Source organism: Leucopleurus acutus (genome assembly GCF_964270905.1).
Source record: "Leucopleurus acutus genome assembly, chromosome: 7".
Lineage (NCBI taxonomy): Eukaryota > Metazoa > Chordata > Mammalia > Artiodactyla > Delphinidae > Leucopleurus > Leucopleurus acutus.
This window is the reverse complement of record NC_139150.1, coordinates 33,308,976-33,329,768: the sequence shown is the minus strand read 5'-3', so window position 1 is coordinate 33,329,768 and position 20,793 is coordinate 33,308,976. Positions and strand designations below refer to the sequence as shown.

The 20,793-nt window shown below is 47.0% G+C and overlaps 1 protein-coding gene across 1 annotated transcript in view; it reads right to left on the bottom strand.

Annotated features, from left to right (window-relative positions):
* Positions 1-20,793, bottom strand: part of GABBR2 (gamma-aminobutyric acid type B receptor subunit 2) — a gene marked incomplete at both ends in the record, with an annotated part of 366,596 nt that overhangs the window by 236,787 nt on the left and 109,016 nt on the right. Inside the window, one exon of the mRNA XM_082842255.1 lies at positions 17,375-17,512. Within this exon, the coding sequence (XP_082698381.1) occupies positions 17,375-17,512 (138 nt within the window). The remainder of the gene's footprint in view (positions 1-17,374; positions 17,513-20,793) is intronic.

Below are 20,793 nucleotides of genomic sequence, written 5' to 3'. Positions count from 1 at the left end.
ACTCTTGCTTTATTACAAGGCAGATATTTTACCTACCATTCATTGAATTGGATGGAATGAACTAAATTTGTGATTTCTTCTTTATCTTTCTGTTCTTCCCTTCTCTTTCTGGGCCTGAGGTTCCTTACTGCTAAAATAAGGAGACTGCACCAGGTGGATTTTTATTTCAGCTCTAAAATTTCATGATTTTGTAATTCTATGTATAATTTACAAACCAAGGCAAATTCTCTCTTTAGGCGAGAAAATGAAAATCGCTGGATTAGAGACAACACTGCCAGAAGGGTTTTAAACCAGCCTCTCTCACAAAGAGAATTATTTAGTCTAATTGTTTTATGTCTCCATTTAGATATCAGCCTTTTACTTTCTGTTCTTCTTAATCAAGTTCATTCATTAGTATTCTCTTTCATTCAGTAAAGCTGTATTTTCTAGAAAAATTATAGATGCATTTTCCCTTTGACCCAGAAATCCCACTTCTAGGAATTCATCCCCAACTTACACTGGCACAAATATGACATATGGCCAAGGTTATTCCAACAGATTGGAAACAACCCAAATGTCTATTGATAGCGGACTGGCTGTACAAATTATAGTATATCCACACAGAGAAGTGCTATGCAGTTGTAAAAAGAATAAAGAATATCTTTACATAGTGATAGAACAGTAAGCTCCAGGAAAATAAAGTGAAAAAAGCAACATGCCAAATAGCACATATAGTATGCTAGCTTTTGCATAAGGAGAAAGAAAAATAAACACACACACATTTGTGCATATTTGCAACAAGAAACACTGGAAGAATACATTTAAAACTAATAAAAATGGTTATCTACAGAGGTGGCATAGAACAGAGAGAGGGAAGTTGGATCGGAGACAAGAATTCTCTACTTTGAACGCTTCCCCAGAGGTCATACAATCAGTTAAAAATATAACACCAAAAATAAGGCCCTTAAACACAGATCTACCTGCTTTGAAGCAATTCAATAAATCATAATCGAACTCATCCAACTGGATATGTACAAAGCCATTGCAGAATAAGCTGAAACAGTTTAATTACTTAGATAAAGAAGAGAAACAAATATTTTAAAATGCCTTAAACCACGTTTTGCAATCATTTAGCCTAGTAAGAGAGGATCTGGGAAACAGTAACTCTAGATAGGCTAGTTTGGAGTGCAGCTAGTGGGAAAATGTCAATCAGAGGGAAATTAATTTAATTAAAATTTAAATTAAATTTTCTTAAAATTTAACTTAAAAAGTTATATATGTTTTAAAAATTAATTTAATTAACAACAAAAAATTAATCCCTGAAAACTGAAAACAAAGGCACTTAAGAGTATATTAAAAAATAATTTAAAAAAAAAAGAGTAGGACTTCCCTGGTGGCGCAGTGGTTGAGAGTCCGCCTGCCGATGCAGGGGACGCGGGTTCATGCTCCAGTCCGGGAAGACCCCACATGCTGCGGAACGGCTGGGCCCGTGAGCCGTGGCCGCTGGGCCTGCGCGTCTGGAGCCTGTGCTCCACAACGGGAGAGGTCACAACAGTGAGAGGCCCGCGTACCGCAAAAAAAAAAAGAGTATATCAAGTTGCTAATGTAATCACATGGAGAAAAATCTATAAGGGGACTTCTGGACACATCTTTATTGTCCAAATAAGGAGGGATATAGTCCCTTCCCCATCCCCAACCCCACACACATTGATAGCTTTTTATTGTGAGAATATTCAAAGCTACAAAAAAGTTGAAAGAACAGTATAATGAACACCATATACCTTTCACCATTCGCCATTTCCCACATCTGCTTTCCTCTCTCTATAAATATATACACATATATAAGTATACATACACACAGAGAGACAAACATATATGTACACACACACACATGCACATGTTTTTGTTTTCAACACATTTGAAATTAACTTGTAAACATTTTGACACTTTACTCCTAAATAGTTCAGAATGCATCTCCTAATAATGACATTCTCCAGTATCATTACAGCATCATTATCACACTTACAAAAATGAGTAGTAGTTCAGCATCATCTAATGTATAGTCCACATTCATATTTCTTTGATTTCCCTAATATGACCTTTACATTTTAAGAATTCAGGATCCAATCAACACACGAGGCTTGAATTTGATTGCTATATTTTTTTAGTCCCTTTTCATCTACAACAGTCCTCTGCCCTTCTGCTGTTGTTCTTGTTTTCTGCAACATTAACTTTCTTGAAGAATCCAGGCCAGGTGACTTGCAGGATGTCCTACATTTGTGTGATTATCTCCTGATGCTCAGATTCGAATTTAAACATTTTTTTGTTTAAAACATTAAAAATTATATTTTCGACCTTAGTTCACTGCAAAAATCTAGAAGCAGTGAACCCCAGTAGCACTGAGCGTACCTAGCATGCAGACTGTGGTTTCTAAATATGATTCCCCACCAGAAAGAATCAGGGATCCTTGGAGAAATGGCTGACTCCAAGTCTAAGGCAGGTAAAATATTAAGCACCCAAACTGACAGCAGAGAAAGGAGGAAGGGAGAGAATGGGGCAGGAGGAGGAAAGAAAGGGTCAAAAGGGAACACTCTTTTGTAGAGAAGAACATCAGCTTAAATGTGGAAGGAAGAAGAGAATTAGAAAATGACCAGTTTGCAACTCCAATGTTATTTACAGTGATTTAGGCTAGGACCATCAATAGATGCTAAAACCATGGGTAGAAAGATCGTGGGGGACAGGATATTCACATGGTCTCAAAGTCTCACACCACAGATTATATAATAACTACTAAGGGAAAAAGGTATCTTCACAATAAATCTAGCAGATACCACTGTAACCAAGTGATCAAATTTAGCATCATTGATAATAGTTCAAACGTGGGCCTCCTGATGCAATGCACTGAGAAGATGATGTAAAAAATGTAGCTTAATCTTGCCAAGACTGTTTAACCTGAATCTAATTGTGAAGAAACAATCAAACAAATCCAGATTCTGGATTTTTGGGACATTTTATAAAACAACTAGCTTGAGATTTTTAAGAAGGTCAATATCCTGAAAGCACCCCCCCAGCCCCCCCAAAAAAAAGTAGGAGGGATATTCTAGGTTAAAGAAGACTAAGCACATGATGACAAATATAATGCATGCTCCCGGTTGGACCCTTGATCCCCTCCCACCCACCCCTACAAATAAATGGCAAAAGGGACATTTTGGGGACAACTGGGGAAATTTGAATATGGACCATATATTAGGTAATATTGTATCACTGTTAGTTTTTTAGATGTGATAATTATACTACGGTTATGTAAGAGAATTTAATTACTCTTAGGAGATTCATGCTGACATATTTATGGATGAAATGTCATTGCATCTGCAAAGTATTGTCAAGTGCTTTAACAAAAAATAAGTGCGTGTTCTGGCGGGGTCAGGTAGGAGAGAGAGAGGGAGAGGGAAATGCACACACGGCAAAACGCAAACAACTGGTGAATCTAGGTAAAGGGTATATGATACTCATTGTACTTTTACCTTTTTTGGTGGGTTTGAAATTTTTCAAAATAAAAAACTGGAAGAAAATTTGGAGGAAAGGCAGAAACATAAGTAGAGCAGCAAAAACTGCTTTAATGTCTGCATTAAAAAAAAATCTGCAACTGATTGGAATACAATCCATTTAATATACTTTATCCATGAATTCACAATGTTACTTAACCTAAAAGTGAGAGATTGAGAAAGAAGGAACCCCAAAAGAAAAACAAAACAAGAATTCCTGGAGGTTCTCCTATATTCCAGGCCACATGCCTGGCTCTGAGATTCTAGCTGCCAGCAAAGGTCTCACCCTCATGGAGGGAGCTGACAACTCTCAGGCAAGCTGGACACTGAACTGGGAACTGAACCTGCAAGGATGCTGCAGGGCAGGGAGAGACAGGTGCCACGGATGTCTCTAGCAGAGGCAGTGATCTGGCTAGAAAGGCTTCCCAGAGAAGTGGTGTTGAAACTGAGAACTGAGCAAAGATCCCTTTTTGCTAGTATGGGTGCTGGGTTGAGCCGGAGCTGCTTTGCTGTGCTGAGCATCTACATACCCATTACTCTAGCAAGGGGCCTGGAGTTTCAGAAGACACCCAGGACTAGAAGGGAGCCATTTTCTGGTCACGCAAAGCCAACATGCCATCTTCGAAGTAACCAGGACAGTGCCATGTAACAGCTTGTGTGGGAACTTGGGGGAACTTTGAGAAAATTATGCTTATATCCGCATTTGGGCATAATGTCTAAATAGTCATCTGACCTCAGATTGTTTTCCTCAAGTCGAGCGCTTCCTACTGTAGAATGCTCAATCTCGGCATCATGGAAATAATCAATTATTTAATCTTCTTAGTAAACAGATTCAAAGCAAAAGCCTTCTGTATAATTCAAAATGAAAGTAGGCTATGCTCTATTAAAAAAAAATCAAGCCATTCATTACAAAACCACCTAGAGTAGAACTCTAAGTACCATAAGCTTGAAATATTTAGCATGTTATTGATTTTCATGACAACCAGTCCATCTATTTTCTGAGTTGAAAAAAAACATTCATTTTTTACATACAACAAGTTACTGGATGAGTAATAAGTTTAAAAGTGTGTGTGTGGGGGCTTCCCTGGTGGCGCAGTGGTTGAGAGTCCGCCTGCCAATGCAGGGGACACAGGTTTGTGCCCCGGTCCGGGAGGATCCCACATGCCGCGGAGCGGCTAGGCCCGTGAGCCATGGCCGCTGAGCCTGCACATCCGGAGCCTGTGCTCCGCAATGGGAGAGGCCACAACAGTGAGCGGTCAACATAATGCAAAAAACTGTGTGTGTGTGTGTGTGTGTGTGTGTGTTTGTGTCATAAATGATTTACAGGGAGAACACAGGTCTGCACAGACAGGCTCACGCCAGCTTGTGTCATCATCTGCTGACAGGCAAGGTGGGCTGAGGAGGGACCCCAGAGACTTGGAGGGAGCCTCCGTGGCCCCCACTTCTGCACCCTGAGGTCTGCTCACAGCAGGAAGCAGGGCAAGTCTTGCTCTTTGCATCTCACTTTCCTCATTCTGCCTCACTAGGATGATACCTGTTCTTCCTTCCCCACAGTGCTGCCCCGAGGACTGGATGAGGTTGTGAGTAGCAGTGCGCTTAGTGGATGCCAGCATGGACTCCAGAACCACTTCATCCTGGCAAGCCCTTGTGAGACACCCAACCTTTCTGTGCTTCTGTTTCTTCATCTGTGAAATGAGGAGAGTAGTGTCCAGCTCATAAGGTTGGTGTGTAGAGGAAATGAATTCATTTATGCACAGTGTTTAGAATCATGCCTGCCCCATGGCCAAGGCCACTGAAATGTAGGCCAGTAGTACTACAAATTGGTTTTGTAACGTGCCACCCAGATGTGTTCATTCATGCTTTTTGAGCACCTACTCAGTGTCAGGTTCTGTGCAAGGCCCTTGGGGTACAGCCAAGGTTCAGACTGGCAAAGACTGTCCTGAAGGAGTTCACAGTGTGGTGGGTAACACTGAAATCTCATCAGAAAACTGCAATATACTGATGAAAGGGCAGAGATGAATGAAATAAGTGAAGAAAAGGCAAAGGGAGGGGGCAGGGACCTCCTGCAGCTGGGGAGCAGGGCTGTGGAAGATTAGGGAGGCTTCAAAGAGGTGGCACTTGAACTAAATATCAGAAATGCAAAGGACTCCGCCAGGCGCAGAGGGGTAACAGAGATGGCATCAGGCAGTGGGCACAGCATAGGCAAAAAAGAGAGCTGCAGAGAGCAGGTTCTATCACTTAGCACGCGGGGAATGGACTGGAGGGGGACCGAACAGAATGCTGGTGTCACAGCTCTGCCGCCACTCATGGAATGACATTATGCAGGATGCGTCACCTCTCTAGGGTCACTTCCTTCACTTTAGAATGGAGGGTTCTCTGCCTGGAGAGCTCTTGGGGAGACTGCATGCCTAAGTGGTAAGTGGCTTAGGAATGGAAAGGGAACCAGGCCCCAACCCGTGAGCCCCTAGGGGAGGGAATCACATGCAGGGCCCAAGAGGGAAGCTAACAGGGTGAAGGCAGGTGCTGATGGCTTTGAGCCACAGGGGATACAGGGAATCGGGACGTGAGGTTATCAAGGTTATCTGGCCCATCAGCTGGCCCAACCCTCTCCCTTTACAATGGGAGGCCCAGGGAGGGATGTACAGAGGCTACACAGCTAGCCTCAGGGAGCTGGCCCCAGATCCCAGGAGGTAGATCAGGAGGCCACATGGGTGCCCTGGTCCTTGAAGGAGTGTGAGCATGGGGTGGGGAACTGTGGGCAACATCTCAGGTCATCTCACAACCAGCTAGGGTCAGTACCATGCCACTGCCACGTCACAAATGAAAGGCTGAGAGTGGGAGCGTAATCTGCCCAAGGCCATCAGCTAACAAGTGCCAGAGCCTGTTTGGGAACCCCCGCCCATCTGACCACAAGCCCAAGGAAAACAGCGGTATCATCAGTATTACAAGTTGACCAAGCATGTTAGCCCCTCTGGGCCTCCGTTTCCTCGTCTGTACACATAGGCACAAGACCACTTTATCAAACAGGATGAGGATGGGGCAGTCAATGTCATACCATGACACAAACCCTGTACTTTTGTCTCAGAGCACCTGCCCAGCAGCCACCAAGCACCCCGGGCCCTGCCTCACGCCAGTGTTACCACAGTCCTGGGAGGAAAGCAGACAATTACAGAAGATGATGTTCAGGCTCCAGTAAGGGCAAGTGGTCTGTGTAAGGCTACCCAGCAGAAGATGGCAGGGCCAGGATGGGAAGCCAGGTGTTCTCATGTTGACCCAGTGCCCTTTCCTTTGTTCCTTATTTGGAGCCACAAGTTCCCTCTGCACTCCTGGCCACTATGGGATTGGGGGCCTTTCTGGCTGAAAGAGACTCCCAGGTCAGCCTGTCACATTGAGGCTCAAGCGCCACAGTTTGACAAGAGCCCCTGTGGTCCATGATGCTGACTGCAGGGACGCCCAGAGGTGTTGAGAACACTGACTGCACCTGCATTTTCACTCTCACATTCCAAAAGTGCATCCTGGGGCTGAATCAGTAGATCTCTCCCCTAAGCCAACTGGAGTCTGAACACTTAGCCTCCAAACCCTTTCCCACTCAGCTGACACACCTGGCTGTCCTTCAGAAACTCCAGGTAATCCTGGGTGACAGGTACCTTCGATTGGCAAGAAACACCTAGGATCTTGTTAAAATTCAGAGTCAGGGTGAGTAGGGCTGGGGTGGGGCCTGGGAGTCTGCATTTCTAACACGCTCCCAGGTGCTGCTGCTGGTCAGTGGACCACACTGCTTCAGAGAATCTCTAGACCAGTATTTCCTTGATGATAAGAACTAGCCAAGGCATTTGTTTAAAATCACCTTCCCAGGCTTCTTCCCTGGAGATGCTGATCAGGGAAGCTGGAAATCTGATTTTTAACCAGTAAACCAGTACCCTGCCCCCACTCTGCCTCACCTGATGAGTCCTACCATCAGATACACTTGAGAAACATTGCCTAGTCCAAACCCCTCACCTGGTGCCTGAATCCCCGCTGAGCATCCCCACCAGGAGCCGTCCAGTCTCCACCTGAGGGTGGCCCGTCACTCTAAGTTAAGGCAGGGGTTCTCACCCACTGCTGTGAATCAGAATCACCTGCAGCACTAAAAAAGGACTCAGAGACCAGGCTGCTAGAAATAGGACAGGGCCTGGCGGAGGTGACCAGCTTGTCCCCATTTGCATGAGCCTTTCCACGTTTCCTGCTCCACATTTATTATTACTACCCCATTAGGTTGGTATTATACCCATTATACACATTTGTCCTCCTAGAGAGACTTACTTTTCTGATTCCCTTTCCAGTTCTTTCCAGATTCAACTTGTAATTCCAGACTTGACTCAACATAATCTGTGGTTGTGCTGCTTCCTAGCAGCATCAGCCGTACCGTAAGCAGTGCGAGTAATTTATTTATTTAGAATGAATTATTTATACCCAGCATACTTCCAGGCAGTGAAAGACTCATCAACAATGGGGCCATTGGAGTTGCACACTGGGAACTGATATTACTTTAGATACCATGGTCTTGAATTAAAAATGGGGGACAGAACCTTGAATTGAATCTTTTACCAGATGGACAGGAAAGATACAGATTGGGTCCTTGGCAGGAATAGACCGGGAACCGCCAAGCACTTGGTAGCATTGTGCCCTTTTTTCCTCTGCTTCTGTGAAAACTCAACCAGAAAAGAGCATGCGCACCTCTCACAGATGCCTTGGGCTTATTTGGCCTCTCCTGCAGGTTCTTTGTTTTAATTTTACTGTTCTTAATCACCTTCGCGGTCTGTGATAGTTCATTTCATCCACAAAACTTTGAATCTAGAGGCAAATGGAGACATAATTTTTCAAGGAGTTCCCTGCCCAGGGCCTGGCTGGCATCTCAGATGCCAAAAGCATCAGTAATGGTAATATGATCCTTAATCTGTAAGAAGCACCAGTCTGAAAAGGGCCACCACCTGTTCCACCTTCCCTGTCCTATCTGATACTCTCAATGGCCCCAGAAGAAGGGCAGATTTAGTTAGCCCATTTCAGAGATGAGTTCAGTGAGGCTCCAGGAGGCTTGCCGATTTGCCCAAGGCTGCTGTCAGTGACACACACAGGAGGGACAATTACCCAGAGCTTCTAGATTTTAGGCCTCAGTTCTGGCTACTATGCCCAACTGCTCTTCTGCCATATCCACCTGTCCTGGGGTGGCAGCGCTGGGCAGTGGAATTTGCACTGGTCTGGGAGAGTACACAGCAGGCACTGCACTTGTTGAATAAAGGAATGAATAAATAAATATGAGCATGAATGAATGAGAACAGAACACTTCCCTTTCCCCACAGAAGATCAATGCATTGTGCTGGAGCCCTGCTGGGGGCTCATGCTTCCTCCCACCCATTTGTATGCAAACCAACAGCTAGCAACCTTCCCTCCCTTCATGTATGACATTCCACCTGCTCCCAGAACCTCACTTTACTGGCATCCAATGCCACGGCCAGGAAGGCCTATCCATAGTCTCCAGTCCTCAGGGTCTCTCCCTCCCCCTCTACTTGGCCCATAATGCATGCCTTTAATATTTCTTCTCTTTTTCCTCCCCCACCTTTTTGTTTTTGTTTTTTTTAATGAATCCAGAAGGTGGAAGCACCTCATAGATTATTAATGTGCTAAATGGCCCCTCAAGAGACCAGCGCCAAGAAATGGCTCCAACCCGCCCTGGATTATTGGCCTCCATTCTCTTTCTTAGAGAGTAGCACAGCAGCAGCGGCGGCAGCGAAGTTTCCACCTGTGGCTAATCACACTGTGGCTCCTGAGTGGTTTTCGATCAGGTCCACAGGCTCCGTCACTCCACGGCAAGGGTGCGGCAGCCACATGGGCTGGGCAGTGGTGGAGTTCTGGCCTGCTGGGTTTTGACTCTTGGGGGCTGAGAAGCAGACGTTATGTGCACCTTGAGTGTCTTGCTGAAGAACCCCTACCTTGCCCCAACGCCTTAAGTTTCAGGGTCTGCAGTGCCAGAGTAAATAACCTTTGCTGTTGATGCAAAACAGGGGCTATAATTGGAGGTCTGCTCCTGGGGAGGAGTCCTTGTCATTGTAACATTATTACATCATAACATTGTTACCAGCAGCTACTGTTTTGTAGTCTATAAAGGTGCTTTCACCTAAAAGATGAAAAGCCTTCACTGATTCTCACAACTGCACAAAACATATTAGGCTAATTTGCTATTCCCATTTTACGTAAGAGAAAAGTGAGGCTGAGAAAGATAAAATAAGACCATGGTGTAATTACAAAGCACTGGAGAGTGAACCATGGGACCCAGCTTTGCTGTTACTGTGAGAACTTGGGTAAGATCCTACCCACTTTGGGCCTCTGCTTCCCAGTCTGTGCAACAGGGAGACTGGACCCAATGATTGCTAAGATCTTATGTCTTTCTATGAATCTACCTCAAATTCCACAAACCACAGCTAAGTAAGAAACAATCTTTTGATTTCTCAGGCAACCTACAGTTTTAATAAGATAATCACATGAGAAAATCAAGTCAGATGACAAAATTTCTGTTCCTATAAAGGAAATGGCATCGACCGATAGTTTAGAGCTATGTTGGAACTCAGTAAATAGCAAAGGGCTTGATTTGAGGGTTTTCACAGATTTGGTTTTTTAAATGTCAAAACCAAGCATGACTTAGTTTTTTCAGAAATCAAGCCCTAAATGTGCCAACAGTTACACAGAGACTTAGCTTTTTCAGAAATCACGTCCTAGATGTGCCAACAGTTACACAGAGTCAAGGTTCTCCTGTCCACATGCCCTCCTCACTTTCACTCCCTCACATGAGCTTGGCCAAGGAGACAACCCCATCACACAAACTGAAATGTTCCTGCCCAGGAAAGTCCTCGAGGGAGTGCCAAGGCAGGCCAGGAGGCAGGGTGGGCTGCCGAGGGGAGGCTTGGGATGGTGCCAGGAGAAGTGCATCTACAATTTAATAATCTGCTGCAGCTGCCTTTTTAAAGGACAGGCTCTGCGGGATACGGTTCTTGATGAAATAGTGTTTGCAACTTCCTGCGAGCAGCACTTTATCCCTTCAGGAATCTGACTTTACTTTCATCAGCAAGGCTATTTCTCTCTGCAAGCTGAGGCAACTATCATCTCACTCCCAAGAAGGAAGGAGTTTTGTCCCGCTCTTAGGGTATGAACTCCCGCTGGCCACATCTCTTGTACCTTTGCTGGCTTTGCCTCCATCTCTTGTTCAAGCTACCCTGCCTCCATCTTCCCCACCCAGCGCCAAATCCTGCTGCTCCCCAGGCTCCGTGCTTTCAGAAGGACAGACTATGTTGGTGGGAGGTTTGTAGAACTTCTCCAAAAATGTGCAAGGCAGGGTCAGAAGCAAGCCCCCTTCAGATCTCTGAGGAAAGGATTCTGAGGGAGTCTGAAAACATTTCCAAAGGAAGCATATTAGTTCAAAAGCATCAGGGCCAGAGATGGGAGATGGGAGCTGAGGCCATGCCAGAGATCATTTCAGGTGCCCTTTATGTCCTTTTACCAAGGGGCTGCAGTTGGAAAGCCCTTGGGTTCCTCTAGGTCTGGCAGGCTCTGATGATCTGCCCTCATCGTTAGGGATGAGCCTGAGGCCTCGAAGGCAGGCATCCAGCCCTCTGTCAGCAAACATGCCCAGGTACCCCTCAGCATCTAAGTCAGGACTGCACCAGACCCTGCCCTAGGGCGGCTCAAGGCCGGGTGGGCGCAGACACAGGGCAGCAAACACCATGCGAGGGCTCTGCAGGTAAAGGAGCACAGGGGCAGGAACGGGAAGCTCCACAGAGGAAGGGGCAGCCAAACTGCACCCTGCCAGGTGGAGAGACCACGAGCAGAGGGAACAGCCTGTAAGTGGATGGTGGCATATAAAGGAGCAGGTGGGTGGCAAAGAGAGGAGCAAGATGAAGGGGCACCTTTGGCCACACCACAGGCTGTGGGCTTTGTCCCGGGGGTGTTTGCCCCAGCAGCATCCCCTGCTGTCTCCTCCATGTCCCCTTTCCCACAGGGGCTGTGTAAATTGAAATTCTGTGGACCAGCAGCACTTGTCAGAGTCCTGATGTCTGGGAGATGAGCAGGACTTAGAGATCACCTGGCCCAAGCAAGTTCCCAGGAACCAACTGCATCCACATCACCTGAACTGCTGGTACTGAAATGGCAGCGGGGGTGAGAAGTGGGGTCCACAGTCCTTTAAGGATTTGATGAATCCCTTAATCTGGACCTGCTCAGAATGGAGCTCGGGAATCTGCATTAACACAAGCACATCCTTGGCCCCCATAAATAACTCTCACCATATAGTGTGAGAGCCAGCAACCTGATGTATGCCTACTCTATGGATTAAATCTCAGCAACAGTGGGACTGGATGAGACTAGAATGTTCGGGGAACCTCCAGCAAGGGGACCTCACTACTTCACAGCCAGGCAGCCTGCTCCACGCCGGATGCCTCCAGCAGCAAAGGCTTGCTTGCAGGGAGTGGAGGATCCTGCTCCCCTCTAACTTCAGCCTTGCTCCTGCATCTCCCCACCTACATCTCAGAGACCCAGCAAAATCTCTCAAAGAGCCATGCAGGTCTGGAGGCTAAGATTTCTCCCTCCTCCCCAGCGCCCTGCATGTTCTCCAGTCTGAACATGCTCAGCTCTCCAACAGCCAGAACCTGACTCTCCGCAGATGCCTCCCGGGCTATGCCCTGGTGTGTCTCTCCCAGTGTGAGGCCCAGAGCTGAGCCCCGACCCTGGGCGGGGTCTGACCAGGAGGACAGGGACAGAGCCTGCACTGCACGCCCTGGACTCCATGAAGGTCCTCGCGTCTAGCTGGAGGAGCTGACGCTCCCAGTGACTCACAACACGACTTAAACAATATTAGCCTCTCAACACAGCAACCATGAATCAAGAAGCCCAGCGAAAAGCAAAAGTTAAATTTAACTGATTTTAGCACCAGGGTAAATTTTCACCCCTTTGTGGCGCAAATCCCTATTTTTGTAGTACCAGGAAACAGAAACAACTGATTACGCATCCCAGGCTGTCTCTGTCCAGAAAGCATTGTTCCCCCAAAAGGCAGTCGGTGCTCCTTTTCAATTACACAAATTACATGCATTTTCCCATTTGTGAAACTCTGTTTCGGAGCCCAGTTTTGAATAAGTTAAGGGATTGATCAAATCCCTTGGGCGACAGCAGACCCACTCACCCCAGTCCTCTACCATCTCTTCAAACAAGCTCAGCCTCCAGGAGGTGGGGAACGGGCGGGAGGTCCCCGGAATCTGGTCCTGTGTTAGCAAATGGGGCTGTGTTCCCCAAGAGTGGGGGGAGGGAGAAATCTTCCAGGGCCACTCTCCATCAGGACCCACATCTTTGTTCCTACATCCCCCTGCTTGACTTCTCAGGCTGGGAGAAGTCTGTTCTCCTTGGCTCATCCTGTGATGCAGGTCCCCAGAACTCTCCAACCTGCTGGGCACCGTCCAGTTCTTAGCCCCTCAGTGTCCCTCATCTGTGCACAGCCAGAGCCCTGGATCTGCCCAGGTGTCTGGTAGCAGATGCCTAGGGCAGTGGTGGACTAAGCACGAGAATCACCCACAAGAGCCTGTCAGCAACGCATAGGGATTCTGCTGAGGTGGAGGCTGAGGATCTGCATTTTTCTCCCAAGTCCTCGGCCTCCCCATGGTCAAGTCCACATTGTGAGAAACTCTGCCATGGAGGGTTTCAGGCTCCCAGTCTACCCCCTGCACTTAGTTCAGTTTAGCACTCAGTGAGGACCTACTGGGGTACTAGGCCCTGTGCGAGGCGCTGGCAACTAAGGGGCGAAGAAAACAAAAGTCCCTGCCCCCAAGAAGCTTACAGTCTAGTAGGGAACACCCAGATATAGAATAAACTATTCTCCACAGAATGTAATTCATTTAATAACGGAACACCATATGCAATATAGAAGTGACGTAGAACCACGCACGTTCCTCAATCTTGTTTTCACTATCACTCTCCTAAGAAACCTTTAAGCATTTTTTCCTAATCCCACCCCACTCATGAAATTGTAATACCACAGATATACTATATATCCGTTTATGCACCATATGTGTACCTGTGCATTATACATAAAAAGAGTGAGACTTTTTGCCCTCTTCCCACAAGAATGAATTTTCACCCCCTTGAGGGAGATGACCCCCCACTGAGAAGGCATTGTTGAGGAGGGAACAATTAATTCACTTAGGGATGGGAGGCACAGAAGGAAAGAGATCAGGAAAGGCATCAGAGGAAGCAGTACCTATCCAGGGTTTTGAAGGATGAGCAGGAGTTCAGCAAAACAGAGAAGGGACTCAGCATCTAGCCTCCCTTGCTAGGCAACCTGACTCTTGCTTTCCTCCCAGAATTCCTCCTTCCTGTGGAAGCCAGCCTCCAAGATGGTCCCTAGTGATCTTCACCTCCTGCTATAGCTTGTATAGTCCTCTCCCTCATAAATAAGAGCTAAATTTGTGATCAATAGAATATGGCAGAAATAATGATATGCAAACTCTGAAGCTAGATCCTAAAAACTTCTGCAGTCTCTACTTTGGTCTCCTAGATGACTCGTTTTGGGGGAAGCCAGCTGCCATGCCATGAGGACCCTCTAGCAGCATTATGGAGAGGCCCCCACGGGGAAGCCCCAATTTGCCAGCCATGTGAGTGGACCATGCTGGGAGCAGACCCTCCAGCCCCAAGCAAGCCTTCAGATGATGCCGGCCCCCAGCCTCCAAATCTGCCAGCTGGACCTCAAACATCATGGAGCAGTTGCAAGCCATTCTGTGGGTCTGAATTCCTGACCCACAGAAGTAATGGAATAATAAGTGATTATTGTTGTTTTAAGCCACTAGATTTTAAGGTGATTTGTTACACAGCAATAAATAATACACCCCACCTCTCATAACCCAAGTTTCTGTCTTGTCAGCTCCTCTAGGCTGGGGGCCCTCTTTTGCACGCTGAGGCTGGGGAGCTTTAGCTGCCAAGCCAGGAGTTTGCAACACTGTGCTTGCTCCTACAGCTCCTAGAGAATTCTGAGGGGCAGACAGTTCTAAGTGAGTCTCAGAGAAGGTCAGGAAGCTCCCTGGATTCCTCTGGGTGGGGATTTTACAGGGAGCTTGCTCTCTCACGTCTGGGCAAAATATCCATGTGCAGACCCTTCCCTCCCTCCCTCCCTCCCTCTGACCATTCAACATCTAATAAGGTCTGTGAAGTGTTAGGCACCAGGAAAAACAGGAGTAACTCAGGCCTCGTTTCTGTTCTCAAGGAATCCATAGCTCAACTAAATACATCCCCACATCTGCAAAGCCGTAAGAGGGGGAAAGGCAGACAGGCTTGCGGGGGTGGGCTGTGTACATGCTCTGCTAGAAGTAAACAGGGGGAAGTGAGAGAAAGAATTTCTAGAGGGCTACTTTAGATAGTGCAATAAGAAAAGGCTTCCTGGAAGAGGCAGCGTTTAAGCTGGGTCTCTGAGAACGGGTAGGACTTGACATACAGGTCATGGGGAGAAGGGGATGTTTCAAGTGGTGGGAACAGTGTTTCAGGAAAGACAAGGAATGCTAAGTAGTTGGGGCATTCAACTCAGGGAATAGCAGGAGATGGGGCAGGGGTGTCAACAACAATAAAACAAGAAACACTTAGTGCTTAGGACATGCCAGGGCACAGTTCTAATCCCTGTTTAATAATTTAGCCCACACAGCAGCCCTATGAGGTCAGTCCTCTTATTACCTTGCTTTTACAGATGGGAGGCTGAGGCTCAGAGAGGCAGTGCCTGGCCCTGACCAGCAGGAGTCTGGCGTGCTCCTCAGTACTCAGGAGTGAAAGCTCAAGGGCAGAGAAGGTGCATGACTCCACCAAGGTCTCACGGCTGTTTGTGGGCGCCGCAGGGTTGGAAGCCAGGCTCCCCCGGCACATTGAACCGTGCTGGTTTCCAGCTACGTGGTTAGGTTTGCACCAAAACACGCTGAGCTGCTTTTCTGGCCTCATCCACTGTTGCATCCGCCTACCCTCAGCATGGCCTGCTCCGGCCACGGAGAATGACTCACTGCTCTCCAAGCCCACACTCCTTCCCACCTCCTGCTTTTGCATGCCCAGTTTCCTCTGCCAGCAGCGCTCTCCTCCACGTCTCCAGCTGTCCAACGCCCTCTCCTCCTTTGCAGCCAGCTCCCCATCACCTCCCCTGAGAAGCCTTCCTGAACCCAGGGCTGAGAGGGTGGGTGGCTCTCCCCTGGGACCCCACTCTTCCCTTATCACAGCTCTGCTATGGCTGCCTCCCACCTCCCCTCTGGGGCACGAGCCTGAGGCTCTACCCCCAGCGCCCCATATACGCAGGGCTGGACTCAGAAAGTACGTCAGTCAATGTGAGTAGAATGAAACCAGATCCCCCTGTGGTCTGGCTCCTGCCCACCCCTTCATTCTCATTCTCACCACCCTGACTCCCCACCCACCATGCTCCAGCCCCACTGCCCTCTTTTCCGTTCCCTGAACAAGCCAAGTTTGTTCCCATCACAGGCTGTTTGCATTTGCTATTCCATCCTGACATGGAATACTCTTCATCCAACCAACTCTTTCTCACCCTTCAGGTCTGCGTTCAATTGTCACCTCCTCTAAGAGGCCTTTCCTGACTGCCTCAAGGCGGTCACTATTTATCCCATCACCCTGTTTACCTCTACCCTAGCCATTTCCTTACCGCAATCTTATCTCAAGGGCCAAACTGCCTGAGTTTAAATCCTGGCTCTTACCTATGAGCTGAGGGTCCTTGGGCAAGTTACTTAGCCTCTGTGTGCCTTGGTCTCCTTATCTATAAAATGGGATGATGATAATACCAACAGCATAATACCAACAGTTGTAAGGAGTACATGAGTTAATGAAAATACGTGCTCAGAACAGTGTCTGGTATGTTGTAAGCCCGACATACATACTATACAAGTATTGCTCTTAGTATGATTACTTAATTGTTTATTTGCTTATTGCCTGCCTCCCTCCTAGAATGTAAGCTCTGAACAGGTAGGGACCATGTCTGTCCTATTCGGCACTATATCCTCAGTGTCTACGCAAATTCCAGGCACACAGTAAGTTGCATTATATTTATTGGATGGATGAATGGATGATGAATGGATGACGGATGGATGAATGGATGAGGGATGGATGGATGAAGCAAAGAAGTAAAACATGTTCCTGGGCCACAACTCATCGTGGGGTCTCATCTTTCTACACGTCTCTCTCACATTCTAAATAACAGCTAGCACTGGTGAGTTTCACCTATATCAGACCACACATTCACTGGTGGAACATTCAACAGCGTATAACATTTGCCAGTGTAAAGAGTGAATAACAGCCAGGAGCCCCAGAAAAGGCTTAACCAAGGAGAAAGGCAGTCTTAGTGGACAAAATAATTTCAGTGAGGGCGGGAGGTTTGGATCATCTAGTTAAAGAAACAATGAGAGCAGGTCTCTGAGGCCTGAAGGTCTAGGGTGTACTTGGGGAAAGGTGCATTGTTTAGAGGGGCGGAGGCATGGAGTGAGTGGCAGGGATAGGAAATGAGACTGGACAGGAAGACTGGCTGGATGTTGACAGCCCTGAAAGTCGGGCTAGGGAGTCACTGAAATATTTCAAACACACAGTGATGGTATCAGGGCTACCCTTTAGAGCCCCACTGTGTCAGCCAGGACAGGCCAGAGGATCAAGCCAGGAAGTAGAGGCAGTGGGAGGCTGTGTAATCATTCAGGAAAGAGTATGGGAGGTCTGAAGTGAGCAACTTAGGAACCATGCTGGGCAAGGAACCATTTCTGAGAAAGACTGGTGGCCAAAGACAGTTCCCCAACCAAAGGTGGCCCGGACCTTACCTGTACCAGATTCCAGCCTTGGAGGGACTCTGCGATGATGGACGTAACAGATGGACAGACTCCTCCAAACACCATTAAGTGGTTCGGCCCATATTTTATTGCGTCGTAGAAGGCTTTCAACCCTTTTGCATTATCACACTGGGGAGCAACACAAAGAAAGAAAAGCCCAAATTAGAAACAGCTTTCCCCAGGGACAAGAGCCCAACAGTGGATTCACACAAACAAAACTTCCTCATGGGAAACGTGGGTTTCAGTTCTCTCATCGTGAGGCCTCTCTTTAAACCAGTCCTGAGCCCATGCTGTGAGCTCAGTGAGGTGTGGTCTTGGTACCCCTCTTCCCAGCTCTCCTCCCTCTGAGTGTCCTCCAAATCTAGGACTTTAGGCTCCCCAGCCATCTCCCTTCAGAGCACACTAGGGAACGGGCCCCCAAATTCCTCACCCTGGGCCTCTCCCATCATGGTCATCTACATTTTAAAAGAAGATAAATCCACACCCATTAGGATGGCTATTATCAAAAAAGCAGAAAACAACAAGTATTGGCAAGCGTGTGGAGAAAGTGGAATCTTTGTGCATTGCTGCTAGGGACATAAAGTGGTGCAGCTGCAATAGAAAACAGTACTACAGTTCCTCAAAACAGAATTAAACAGAATGATTATATGATCCAGAATTCCGCTTCTGGGTATATACCCCCAAGAACTGAAAGCAGGGACTCAAAGAGATATCTGTACACCCATGTTCATTAGCAGCATTATTCACAGTAGCCAAAAAGTGTAAACAACCCAAATATCCATCAAGAGATGAATGGTTGAACAAACTGTGGTTTATACGTACAATGGAGTATTTTTCTGCCTTAAAAAGGAAGGGAATTCTGACACATGCTATAACACGGATGAAACCTGAAGACATTATGCTAAGTGAAATAAGCCAGACACAAAAGGACAAATGTATGATTCCACTTAGGTGAGGTACCTAGAATAGTCAAAATTCATAAAGACAGAAAGTAGGATAGTGGTTGCCAGGGGCTGGAGGAGGGGGTAGTGGGGAGTTAGTGTTCAATGGGTACACTCTCAGTGATGGTAACATTCCAGAAATGGACGGAGGTGATGGCTGCACAACAGTGAGAATGTACTTAATGTCACTGAACTGTACACCTAAAAATAAAGCGGCACATTTTATGTTATATACATTTTATCACAATAAAAAAGCAGGAGGAGGAGAAGGAGAAGGAGGTGAATCTAAAGGGAAGAATCTGTTCAGCAGACACTTGCCAAGCACCACTCTGTGTTCAGCCCAGGGCTGGATGCTGAGGAAACAGAGAAATTGGACACAGCCCTGCCAAGGAGCTCGCATATGAGAAAGAAAAACAGATCTTGGTGACCCGCTATGGAAATGAACAAGGACAAATGTCTGCAGATATCGGGAGTCAGTTATGGCTCACCTCCCTCTTCTCCACTTCCATCACTCTCATCAAGCCGTGTGGCCGGCTCTCCCCTGGACAGAGCCACTGGCTGCGAACTGGGCGTCTTGCTCCTCCTGAGACCCAGTCAAGCCCATTCATCACCTAGCAGTCCGAGGCCCCTTTGTAAAACATAAATTAGTCCCCTTTTTACTCTGCTGCTTTCTGTGCACTTAAAACCCAAACTCCTATCAGAATATAATTCTCAAAAGGTTAAAAACATAATTCTCATGAAAATCAATAGTGGGTACATGTCAACCTTTTATTTAACTAATAAAGGGCATCTGCGGGATGACAAAGTCGATTCAAAAGAAAATTTGGGAAGCAGGGATTTTTATAGTGAATGCAAAATAAGAAATAAGATTGCTAAGTTAGATACAAAACTGCTTAGTGTCCTACACGGCAATAAAATATCACCTTTGGGGACAGAAAAAGAAATCATTGAAAACCAGCACATCTTAACAATTTTAGAGAATTGTAAGATGCCTTAAATTCCCCTAGTCAGATGACCCTAAGGAAGGGCCGTTAGAAAACGCTCTAAGTGTTAGGCGAACTGGTTATATAATAACGATTTTATATTATTTACAAGTTTGGTATGATATTCTTCACCATCCTTATCATAATGGATGCAGGAAGCCACAAGATCCAGCCCTGCCTCCCACTCTGACCTGATTTCCCTCCACTCTCTTCCTTGCTCACCAAGTACAGCCTTACCAGCCTCCTTTTTGATCCTTGAAAGGAAAAGCAATTTCCTTCCTGCCTTTGGGCCTTTGCACTTGCTGTTTTCTTTGCTGGGAATAATATTCACCCGGTTCTCAGCATGGCTTACTCCTCATCATTCAAGTCTCAGCTTAGCCGTTACCTCCTTAGGGAATTCATCACTGTTGCCCTACCCAAAATGGTTCTCACCCCCCGTCACTCTCTAAGATGCCACCCTAGTTTATGCCCTAATATAGCTCCTAAAATTATCTGAAATCATCTTGTCTATTTTTGTTTGTCTGCATATTGACTGTCCTTTAATTAAAATGTAAGCCCTCTGAGGACAAGGCTTTTTGGTCATTGTTTCTACTGCTGTTTCCCCAGAGCTTACACAGGCGCCTTAGTAAGGATCTGCTGGATGCCTGAGGGGGCCCTCTGACCTCCCTGCATCTGTTTCTCCCCTCTCTTTCTACTTCCATGTGTCTCTCCTTATTTTTGTCTTACTTTGTCTCCCCGCCCCTTTCCCTCAAGTGACCATAATGTGGGACCAGAGTGGGTTAACATTTGTTGCTCTCTCCTTGTCTATTTGAGAGACTCTGGACTGAGATCCACGGTGGGCGTCAAGAGGGATAAAAACATGAGTCTGATTCAGTTCCTGGCCTCAGAGAGCTCACTGCCCAGTGAGATAGGGGCACCGGTGGCCCCAGCATGTGATGGACAGGGCTCAGTGCTGGGGCAGAGGCACCATGGGGAAGCACCAGGGAGGGCTCTGGGGGCAGGGGTGCGTAAGACTGAGGATGAGGGCAAAGTGGCCTGGGCTAAGGCTAAGGAGCGCTCTGAACGCCAGCCTAGAGAGTTTGGATAGTACCCTGGAGAGATTCAGGAAATGATTCAATTTTAAAATTTTAATTTAATTTTAAAATTGGCCAAGTTAATTTTCTTGCCAAGAAAGACAGAAGGAGAGAAAGATGGAAAGGAAGGAAGAAAGAAGGAAGGAGGGAGGTCGGGGGGGAAGAAAGATGAAATTCTTATTGCTTCTTGGGGCCCTCTATTAATTGTTCTTGTTTCTTTTTTTTTTTTTTTTTTGTGGTACGCGGGCCTCTCACTGCTGTGGCCTCTCCCGTCGCGGAGCACAGGCTCCGGACTTGCAGGCTCAGTGGCCATGGCTCACGGGCCCAAGCGCTCCGCGGCATGTGGGATCTTCCCGGATCGGGGCACGAACCCATGTCCCCTGCATCGGCAGGCGGACTCTCAACCACTGCGC